A 12249-nucleotide genomic window follows, 5' to 3' on the forward strand; every position below is an offset into this window, starting at 1 on the left:
GAGAGAGGAGAGTACGTATTTATGATACTCCAGGAGTACACAGTAATTTCCCCTTAATTAGTACTTAGTACACATTGATTAGTTGGATGTCATATGGTGTGTTAGGTAGCTCTTGTGTCCAATGGCTTCTCCAATAATAACATGACTATTTTTAAATGATAAATTTCTTTTTATATCATTCACAAATTTATGAATATGCTTTAATTGACCTGTCTCCATTTCTCTTTTTCTTTTCTTTTTTTGCTTATGTGGTCCATCAATTCAGATCAAAAATTGTGTAACTCGCTCTTAAACTATTGGGCACTAACAACAAAATGTACCAGTTCCATCCAATCCAATCCAATCCAATCCAAATCCACCAAAACCAAATCCATTTCCAAATTGAATTGGAAGAGCCACAATTTTTAATCATGCCATGGAAGTTTCAAATTTCATACCAGGAAAAACCCAAAAAGCTTTTTTTGAACCATCACATTATTTCCAAGAAAAACAGTATGAAAAGAAAAGAAAAGAAAAGAAAATAATAGGTGTAAATGCAAGAAATTCTCATACACGGATACCAAAACAAAGACCCATAAAGTTGGTCAGTTACAAAATTTCCTGGTAACGAACAATAATAATGAATTAATGATATTCCAAAATAAGGAAAAAAAAAAAAAACCCCAGAAAATCAAATAAGGGCAAATCTGTAATGCCACAAAAATTGATTTTGACTGAGAAAATGAAAACCAAATGGAAGACCACAGCCAAAGGCGGCAACAGCGTCAAACTTTCCGTCAAACCAAACACCCCCGTGTTTCTTTTTCCCTTACTTTCTTGCCCTAGTCTAAGTCCAACCCCCCTCTCTCTTTCTCCTAGTCTATCTCTTCAAATTATAATACTATTCTCTCACGTAATCTAATGTTGATTGACCAAACCCTCACCATGAAGTTCCTTCATCCAGTTAAAATACTAATAATAAAGTCTTTTAATACAAAAAAATATCTTCTCATAAGAGAAATTCATTTTTTTTATAAATATTGAGTTGATATGTTGTGATCGAGGTCAACAATAAAAATGACATGAATGATAAACTCACACAAAAATTATATTCTACAAATTACAATGGACCACATCCATAAGTTGAATTTTTTTTAAGCAAAAACACTACTCTTAAAAAAAATATTAATATCAAGTTTAGTACTACTATATTTCAGTCTGCAAACCATCTAAAATACATATATATGATGGATTTTAGACTCGATTAATTTAATTGGTAAAATTTTTGAATCAATATCCGTTTTCACGCCTCAATGGTTTCAAAGGTTGTGACCCAAACCTTGCCCTAGCATGAACCACAAGTTACACTTCAATAATTATTTTAAAATATCAATAAAATAAAATAAAAAATTGGAATTTTTTTTATTTTTTATTTTTTATTTTTAACGTTTTAGTTTAAAAGGTAGACCCCCAAAACTCTAGAAAATTAGAAGAATTGCACCGACGCAAAACACACACACTGTTCACTCACTCTCTTACACTCTCTCTCTCTCTCTCTCAGCTACAAACCGACGCTAAACTCCGCGCTGGCAAAGATTCCCTCTCTGTCCTTCCCTTTCCCTTTCCCTTCTCTGTACTCTCTTTCCTTTCCTTTCTCTCCCTTATCATCTTCTTCTTCTTCACTTTACCTTAGTGATCTCTTTCACCTTAGCCATGGTTTTCTCTCTCTAAAAAAAACTTTTCTTTCTCAGACACCGAACTCGAAAAAAATAAATTCTGGGTTTTTGTTTTTACTTGGAAATAATATATGGGTTGCGCGAATTCAAAGGTGGATGATCTCCCAGCGGTGAGTCTGTGTCGTGAAAGGCTCACCTTTCTCGACCAAGCAATTCACTATCGCTACGCTTTGGCTCAGTCCCACATCGCTTATATTCACTCGCTCAAATCCGTCGGCCACTCTCTTCACAACTTCATTCACCAGCAAGATCCGTCTCATCTCTCTTCCTCGTCTCCAATACCCGGTTCTCCCAGAAAACCCGACCCGGACCCGAAGCATGCTCACCATCAGGCTCAAGCTCAAGCTCAAGCTCACGCCCATGCTCTGAACCACGATTCTCATTCGGGTCATCTCGATTTCTACTCGGATTCTGATGAAGACGACGACGATTCCGGCGGGGCGCACCATATTGATCTTCCCTCGGGTGACTCAACCCCGAAATTACACCATATAGATTATCGGGATCCGGGTCAGGACCCGGATTATGGGTATGGCGGTGGTGGTGGTGGCGGTGATGGGTTGTATTATATGAAGAATAAAGTTACGCCGCCTTCGGTGGTGTACGAGCAGAGACCGCCGAATCCAGAGACTGTTTATATGGGTGAATCGTCAAATTCTGGGTATGCTTATCCATATTATGGAAATAGTTATGGCAATCCTAGTGCTAGTCCTTATTCAAATTACGGATATGGGTATCCGAATTCGAATCCAAATCCTAATTTCAACAATTCAAATGGGTATTACGCGAATTCGCCGAATTACGGCGGCGCGGCGGTGGGTTCTACGTCGGATTCGAAGCCGCCACCGCCTCCTCCCTCGCCGCCTCGGGCGTCGGCGTGGGAATTCTTGAACCCATTCGAGAGTTACGACAAGTTCTACTCGGCTTCGTCGCCGGCGGTGGCGTACACGCCGAGCCGGGACTCGAAGGTGAGGGAGGAGGAGGGGATACCGGAGCTGGAAGAGGATAACTATTACCACAGGGAGGTGGTGAAGGAAGTTCATGGGGATCAGAAGTTTGTAGGGGGTGGTGGTGATAAAGGGGGTAGAGGGAATCATTCTAAGGCTGTGATGGTGGAGGATGATGATGATGTGGTTGGTGGGGTTCATGATCACGAGGCTTCGACTTCGTTGTACGAGGCGAGGCCGAGGCCAAGTTCTGGTGGTGTGGAGAATGATGGGGCGGAGTATGAAGTGCATGTGGTTGAGAAGAAAGTGGTGGGGAATGAGGATGAGGAAGGTAGGTCTAGGTACAAGGGTTTGAATGTGTTTCAGGTGGCTAGAGAAATTGAGGTCTTGTTTGAGAGAGCTTCGGAGTTTGGGAATGAGGTTGCCAGATTGCTTGAAGTGGGAAAGCTCCCTTATAACCGTAGACACCCAGGTACCAACTTTACTTTTTTTTTTTTTGTTTTGTGTTTAGTCATGTTGTTTATCAAGGTAGTGACTTTTGTGTTATTTAGGCTGCTTGATCTGTGAAAGATTTTGTAGATCATGAACAAAAAACGCTATCTTTATGTATGAATTTGAGTTTTGAGTGTGTGTGTTGGAACAGTTTCTTCAAAGATTTTGCATGTGGTTACTCCTTCGGCCTCGGTAGTATCCTCACACCCTTCTACTTCTAAGGGGGGAGCCGAGCCGTCGGCCTCTGCTGGTCTGGCTCAGGTTGATGCGGATGAAGATGTGGTGACGTTTGGATCTAGAAACCTTTCGTCTACCTTACAAAAGCTGTATCTTTGGGAGAAGAAGCTCTATAATGAAGTTAAGGTATGCGGTCCCGTCTTTATTTCTGTTCAGAAGTTCGAATCAGTATATGCTTTTTTAAAAATACTTTTGTTTTGTTATGCGCCAGTTTGTTTCTTGGATAATACTACAAAATAAATTAGTCCGCTCTAGCACAAATCACACTTCCTCTGACCACAAAGAATAGGGTGGAGGTGGAGGTGGATGTTGAGGTTGAGGTTGCTCACTAAATGCGTGTATAACATACCATTTATAAAAAAGGGAGAAGAATGTGACGCCCTTTTGGTGGTTTTGATCGACACTCTGGGGCATTGGTTATGTTCTTTGACTTGTCCTAATTTTTGTCTTTTATGTTCTGCACTGAATTGTTAACATGGTGTTGTTTGTAGGCTGAGGAAAAGATGCGGGTAGTGCATGACAGGAAGCTAAGTAAGCTGAAGCGCTTAGATCAAAGGGGTGCTGAGGCTACAAAAGTTGATACTACTCGTACTTTAATAAGGAGTCTTTCCACAAAAATAAGAATGGCTATTAAGGTTGTTGATGGGATATCTGTGAAGATAAGTACAATTAGAGATGAAGAGCTGTGGCCCCAACTGAATGAATTAATTAAAGGGTATGTGAATCTCCAAATCTTTTAATTTCCTTTAGCAGCCTTTTATTAGTCTTAGTTTTGTTATTCCCTTCTGTCACTCTTGATGGTGTCTCCAAGAAATTTAGGATCAAATTAAAACTGCGGCATATTATTTGACATGATTAACTGCTTTTCTGGACGCCTGTCTTTTCAATGTTTTCATACATGATTATTATTGTGATGGGTGGCATATTTACTATCACTTAAATAGGGATGACTTGGGGAATTTGGGATTTTTTAAAACCCAGTTATTACATGTACCTGTGTTTCTTAAAGCAAGGGTAAAAACTGGTTTTGTGCTTAAGCATAGAAAGGGTGAAGAGAAATAGATGAATTGTAGACTGTGAGGTGCAGCATTTACTAGTGCCTAGTTGTTGCAATATAGTATTAGTGCGTGGTTAAGTGAACACATGTGCCAACTTGCTCTCACCATTGCTCTATGTTTGCACGATGTGGGTATGACTAGATATGTATCTCATAATACATTTGATTGATAACCACGTTTGTCATGTTATTAGACTTTAGGTTTAGGGGATTTCCTTTAGTTGATTTCAGAGTTGAAAATTTCAGTGGTGGGTTGGGCATGCATATTGGTATAAGGCTAAAGTTTGCTGGTTATGAATTTGATGTTCCTCTGGATCCTTGGGTCAATTGTTCTGTGAAGCTTGTTCAGTGTGAAGTAATTTGAAGAGACTGTTGTGGTAGCATCCTGCAAAGAGTCGTGAGACTATACCTGTTGTTGTCCTGGGGGTTTTTTAAGACATATCAAGTCTTTTCGATTTTATAGCCATCTTCATGGCTTGCTTGGTCATTACCATTTTTTTATTATCATTATTTTTTTAAAACAATCTCTACCACATCATGTCCCACAGTTCAAGATAAAACATGATAAATACCAACTGCTGTTGCCAAGATAATCAAAGAACAATAAAGGAAGAATGATGCATAAGTTCTGAACACAGCAGAGGAGAAGATGCAGTGAGTGTTGTGGGGTACAAATTGTAGGCATCTCAGATAAGGTTGAATTTGGGCTAGGATTTCTAAAATTTGAAAGAGTATGGTTAAATTTGGGAGAGTTAATTGGATGATGATGATGCTGTTGCAATGTTTGAATGGGATTTGGGGTGTGGCTAATTGTTTGCTAGGGTTTTGGTTAGTTGTAAATGATAATAGTATTGTGGTTGGTCTTCTGGTGAGAGCTTGACACAGTTGCTGATGGCAGTGGCAAAATGTGCAGTAGTTCACTCTTCGCTTTGCAGGGTGATTAGAAATGCTACTTCCATGGCAATGAGGTGTGTTTGCCATATGGTAGTAGGGTATTGTGTTAGGTTAAGCGATTTGAGGCCTTAATATTGTTTTATACATTGCACTGTGTCTGGGAGTTTGTCTCACGTTTTCTGTGTGTGTGCGTGTGTAGTTAAGTGTAATGTCCTTTTCAGAATCCTCTTACATTTCATATATTATTAGTACATATGTTAATTTTTCTTGTGGCATCATATTTGTTCACTGGAATAGATATTTGCTCACAGAAGTGGATCTAAAGTAGAAGAGTGGCCCCCCTTGGGTTCAATGGATTATTTACTTGCAGAAAAATAAAGTGGAAAGATGGGACCAAATGGTTAATGTGTCCTACTCCAAGCTCAAGGTCTTTTTTAAAACATGTAGAAGTGTGTGCTTTAAGTTCCAAAATTGATGCTAAGATAAAAGGGTGCCGTTCTTTCTTTTTTGAATGTTATTTTTTAGTTACAGTAACACTACCTTTAAGTGCTAATTATAATGTTATACTCCAATGTTTTGTATACTATAATGCGTTTGAGGAGAGAGATATTCGCAAAGGTAAGTAAATTTAATTCAAATGAATAGATACTGAACGTGTGCAAGAATTTGTTAACTATTATTCTTTGTTCATAATTGTTGAATCTTCATTTTATTAATTTCCTAAGGCCAAGATAGGTGGCCAGTAGTTAAGCTTGTTATGATTGAACATACACCTATAGAATGATCTTGATTACAAATAATTTCTGATCTCTTAGGATGAGCTTCCTAGGATATTATAATTCAAAATATGAATGGAGAGTATGAACACCTTGTATTTGCTTTCTTCAGTTTTACAGTTTGTTTAATAATACTCTTATTACCTATCAAAAAAAAAAAAAAAGAACGGAGAGTTTGGATAATGTTATTTGGTGAGATTTTGCTTGCTCCAAATGGCATTGAAGAGGCCAAATGCCAAACAAAGTGTTTATAACATACACTAGTAAATGTGAGAAGAAAATATATGTTGCCTATAGTGTGTTCAATTACGTATTGGTTAAGGACGTCTAAAAATGAGAGCTTTCTCCCTCCTCCCCCCTGCCCCCCTGAAATTGACACTAATCCTTTTGTTGTCTTTTATTATATTTATGTATTTATATAAACTTAATGCATTTTATTTTCTTGATGGTTGCTAGTTTGGAATTTTTATTTCTTTGTGACTGACAGCCTTGTGCATATGCTGTTTTGTATGTAATTTGCGGTTACCGGTTAGGCTTTCTGTTTTGTATTGTCTTGATGGTGTTTAATGTGAGTTAATTATCCTTCAGGTTGACAGGAATGTGGAAATCTATGTTAGAATGCCATCGTAGTCAATGCCAAGCAATCAGAGAAGCCAAAGGTTTAGGTTCAATTGGACCTGGCAAGAAGCTTAGTGATTCTCATATTAAAGCTACTTTGGAGCTTGAGCATGAGCTTATTAGATGGACAGACACATTCTCTAGTTGGGTAAATGCCCAGAAGGGCTATGTGAGAGCCTTGAATAATTGGCTTCTGAAATGCCTTTATGATGAACCTGAAGAAACAGAGGATGGACCAGCTCCCTTCTCACCTAGTAGGATTGGTGCACCACCTGTGTTTGTAGTCTGTAATCGGTGGTCACAAGCTATGGATAGAATATCTGAGAAGGAAGTGGTTGACTGTATGCGTGTTTTTACCTACAGTGTGTTACAGATCTGGGAACATGATAAAAATGAAATGCGCCAGAGAATGATGGTGAACAAGGATCTGGAGAGGATGGTTAAGAATTTGGATAGAGAGGACCAGAAAATACAGAAAGAGATGCAGGCATTAGACAAGAAAATGGTTCTGTTCACTCAGGATGGTAACATTCACTCAGATGAACAGATTGTATATCCTAGTGACACTAGCAATCGTAGTATACAGGCAAGTCTGCAGCGCATTTTTGAGGCCATGGAGAAATTCATGGATGAATCCATGAAAGCTTACCAGGAACTTCTGCCCCTTGGTGAATAAGAAAGTCTCCAAAAGCATGAAAGAGTTTCATAGAGCTGAGTAGTTAATAAAAGTGTCGAAGCTTTTGCATTGGTAATTTGGTTTATTATCTGCAGCTATCAGCCCTTTCAAAATATTTTATGAAGCTCAGGTTTGTTGAGGGTTTTATCATGTGGAGTCTTAAGGAATCCAAATGTTGTGGCCCATGATGGACTACTTTGGTTGGTTGTTCACGTTATCAAGAGCAGACCTGGTTATGAGTCATATGATGGTGGACCTGAACTGTATGGCAATCCATACTTTTGCCTGGATTTGGGAGGATTACATTGCCATTGATGAGAGAGGTCATCCAGGTCCAACTGTTTCATCATAATCCCAATACAAGTGAGTGATACTTGACATGGAAAGAACATGGGCTAGATACAAGGTGTCTTTGTGCCTGATTAAAGACTGTCTTAAGTCACTGCTGTTGACAACAAAAGTATCCTAAAGCTGTAGTTGGGCCAAGTGATTGCGATGCTTAATGATGTCTTTGCTCATTGGATTTCGTGATGAGCTATATGCACTGCATTATGTACAGTAAGCAACAAGCAGTGTGAGTGGGACTCTCATTTTTAAACATCCTATGAGACAATTTCCCAAACTGTACCCAGCTTTTTTCATGGAAAAGATAGTTGGGGCATGAGTTTTTTCAATGAAGGGCTACATGGGACGTACCATCAGGCCAAATTGTCTCAGAAAGGGGGCCTCCCTCCAGTTTTGCATGAGTTTTGAGTTAAGAATAGGCTATTGGGTTGTTCAGAGTGACGCAAGTCATAGATAAGCCCATGCAATAGTTTGATAAATTATTTCTTTCTTTATTTCTTTTAGTTTAAAACTTTCTTTTACATCAATTTATTGTATAGATGAATCCTGAAACCGAGTAAACTGCAAGCACCTTCAATAAAGAGCGGTATTGCTATTAGCCAAATGAATTTCCTTTCGGGGTGGGAATAATGCAACTGCTTGAAGATTAACCTTATGGTTAGATTGAGGGAGAAAGTGATCGGAATGTACTAAATTTTAGTATATTTAGGGAACTTTTTCATTTTACTCTCCTCTTCTCTCCCTTTGTGCTAATGATATCCTGAAGAAGCAGTGTAGGAATATCCCCCAAACTATTCATGAGGGAAGAATGGAAGATACTAGCTTACTTTATACGAGGTGAAAAGAGCATTAGTTTAGGAAATATTTTTAGAAAATTTTTTTATAGGAAAATAAAAAATATTTAATTTTTTACGATTCTTTATATTTTCTATAAAAATTGTGTTAAAATTTTCCTAAAATTGTTTATTAAAAATTTGTCATAAGAGCATTTGTTAATATAACTCTATACTAGTTTGCTATTAGAGTGATAATCCTTATCTAGCTGATGTAATCATTACTTGATATGAGCTTAGGGAGTTGGCTAAAATCTATATATAAAGAAGCAAAAACCTCAAGAAGGACAATATGTTCTGCAATATATTGCATTCTTTGTGATTTTTTAATTATTATTTAGACTTTTGCCTCAATAAAGTTATATATATATATATATATATATAGATATATTTAAGCTTTTACGTCAATAAAATTTACATTTATATATCAAAGTATTAATTCATTGAATTATCCAATGAAGTAAATGTAAATATATTATATTAATTATTTATAGTTGTGAATTAATTATTTATATTATAGGAATTTACATCATGGTTTTAAAATCTGGACAGCCAATTCAACTGGGAACTGGATCATAATTCGATCTATAACAACTAAGAGCTACACCATTTTTAAAACCATGATTTATATGATTATTTTTATGAACTTTATATAAGAAATTATTTGTATTTGAAATAATAATAATAAATTTAGAATGTGACATTCTTCCTCATATTTAGTTATTTTGAAAAAAATTGTTCAAAAGTTATCAAAAATTAAATATTTGTAAATTCACTCAAATTAGTCTTAACTATTTAGATTTCTTACCTTCTTTTAGTGACATTTATTGGAACCAACATTGAAACTAACATTGTAGTATTTATACTATGTAATTAAAAAGATTACTGATAGGATAAATATATTTATTATTATATTAATTTTTTTTAAGTTATACATTAATTATTTAAGTATAACGAAATTTTGCTGTCATTTTGTTTATAGATTTATATGAGAATAAATTGATTTAAAATATGTTATTCTTGTTCAAATTTAGTGCAAAGTTGAAACAAAGTCCAACAAAAGAAAAAAAAAACACACACACAATCAGGAATGTAAAAAGAAAAAAAAAAAAAAAAATTGAAGGACATTTGCAATATTATTTTGTCAAAACGATATTTGTATTTATTTTTTTCCAATTTGTATTCTAGTTGACATGTAACATGCTTACATGCCTTTCTATATTAGTAATTTTATTATGTAACTTTCAAATCACTTCATCATTCTTATTGTCTATAAAATAAAACACTAAAAATTTACAATTTTTTATAAGAAAAAATTATTGAAATGCATTGCATATCGTGTGAGAATGTTTGATAAAATACCGTATTATAGTGTGTATATATATATATATATATAAAATAAATTATTTCCTTTTGGCAAAGAACTATTATAGATATGATTAACGTATCAAAAATTCTAAAAAGAAAAAAAGGCGACATCAAACCCCACCGAAATATACACGTTCGTTCGTTCATGCTAATCTTCAAAAGCAAAGTCGGCATATATTCGTTCTCCACACGACTCTTGTACTGCACAAATAGTCCATAGCCAACTAATATGCCGTGTGTCCTATTTAAATGACGAATATTACTACTACTACTACAATAGTCAATAGTCAAGTAAAAGCTTAAATGTAACATTAATTACAATTAAATAAAAGAAATCATAAGTTCTTTCTACTATTAACATTTTAATTGCTAAATTTAATTTGCTTTTGCATAGTTTTGTGTTACAATGGGATTGAAGCTTGCATAGTTGCATTTTTGGAGTTGCTATTGGAATTCAAGGTGAGTTTGGCATTAAATTTTAGCATTAGTTTTTAATTTTTAACTTTTATGTATAATTTATTAAAATCTTATTTTTTTTAAAAGTTTTTACACTTTTAATGTACAATTGTATAAGTATATTTTAGTACATTTTTTTTTTAAAAATTTCAAACAAAAAAAAAACTAAAAAAACTATTTCAAAACGAACATGAAAAACGAAAATTATGATGGTGCTCTATAGGATGCAATATTCTGCATTTATTTAAATGCTCAAGAAAGTGTGGAATGTGTCAATGTGCCGAAACAAGAGTTGTTTAGCCGCCAATACATAAACTCACACTAAACATGCAGTGGTCCTCAGCATGGATATTGCCTTTTGTTGAGAAGTGGCACATCATGAAATGTGACAAAAAGCTCCAATTGGTTGAGAATATATGCCTTAAGTCAGTCTTCATTTATAACAGCCTCAAGATACTCATAAAAAAAACAAATCCTACCATCTAATGACACGTTTGGGTATCCAATGATAAAGAAAAGTACTAATTAATAAGAGAAACAAAACTAGTGGAGGACGCCATATAATGTATTCAAAATTATTTGCCTTTTTGTACGTAGAAATGTTCAAATTATAGGTCACTTTGTTTCTATTTGTTTTTCTTTTTTGGAAAATGTTAACGAAAATTTTTTGAGTGTTAGTTAATAATATATTTAAATAAAGTTTTTATTGAAAAAAAAAAAATTAATATTTTGACAATTTTTTTTATATTTTTCATAAAAGTTATGTCAAAATTTTCTTAAAATGGATTGTTAATTAATACGTTAATAGCACTTTTTAGCCTGACTTATTTATTTTTTTTTTTTAAGGTAAGATTGTAAGGCCATTTTTGGGTCAAGCATACCAATAAAGACATGAATAGTAATCATTACTTGTACAAACATGCACTAGTTTTCTCAATGTGATGCCAAATACGAGAACATATCCAAATCTTGGCAAGGATAAGAGGCTCAAAGGGGTTATAAAAACTAGTATATTAATTTTCTTGACAAAGAAATGAACATCACCTCCAAATTAGAATATTTTTCTTCTGCCAACCTTTGAAAATATTTTTTTAAAATTTGCAGTATCACAATGAAAGTGAGAGAGGTATTAATCAAATTAAATCCACAAAGGTCAAACTTATGGTACGTTTATTTAATGCACCATACGCAGATTGCTGATAGCATAATCCATTTTTTACATTCTTAAAATACTCTTTCATGTCCTTAATTATAGTGACATGGCAGAACTTAATTGGGTACTAATAAAACTAAAACCTTTTATTGTAAGAGCACTGCTACATATTTCAAACAAGGCCAAGGCTATGGTAAGTAAGTTTGAACTTTAAACTAGACCACACGCAGATTGCAGATAAGCATCATCCATTTTTTCCATTTATAAAATACTCTTTTATGTCCTTAATTATGGTGTCATGGCGGAACTTGATTGGCTAAAGAGCTCAACACACATACTATATTTAGCCACCTAAAACATATCAAACTTGGTAACATATTTACAAAGACTCCATTATCAAAATAGTATATATATATAGTAAATTCTATGTAGTTTAACCGCTATTGTTTATAGTTGTTAAATAAGAGATGTCAATTCTAGACAGTTTAACTATTACTGTTTTTTGTTATTGAATAAAAGATCTGAGCTTGATCATTAAAAAAAACACTGTATATACCACTCTCAGTGGAAAAACAACAGAGAAAAGAGTGAAAAATAAACAGGAAAAAAACAGAGAACCCATCACCAAATTTTACAGCGTGTGACTTGATTTGAGAAAAGAAAAACCAAACAGACCCGAACT

At 34.8% G+C, this 12249-nt stretch overlaps 1 protein-coding gene across 1 annotated transcript; it reads left to right on the forward strand.

Annotated features, from left to right (window-relative positions):
• The first annotated feature begins 1485 nt into the window (after window positions 1-1485).
• LOC126705878 (protein ALTERED PHOSPHATE STARVATION RESPONSE 1-like) lies at window positions 1486-8361 on the forward strand. The gene is made up of 4 exons (XM_050405107.1): window positions 1486-3134; window positions 3306-3517; window positions 3883-4106; window positions 6707-8361. Exons 1-4 carry the CDS (start codon window positions 1787-1789, stop codon window positions 7410-7412), a joined length of 2490 nt encoding a protein of 829 aa, XP_050261064.1. The 5' UTR covers window positions 1486-1786; the 3' UTR covers window positions 7413-8361.
• The last annotated feature ends 3888 nt before the right edge of the window (window positions 8362-12249 follow it).

Source organism: Quercus robur, chromosome 11 (genome assembly GCF_932294415.1).
Source record: "Quercus robur chromosome 11, dhQueRobu3.1, whole genome shotgun sequence".
NCBI classification, from domain to species: Eukaryota; Viridiplantae; Streptophyta; class Magnoliopsida; order Fagales; family Fagaceae; genus Quercus; species Quercus robur.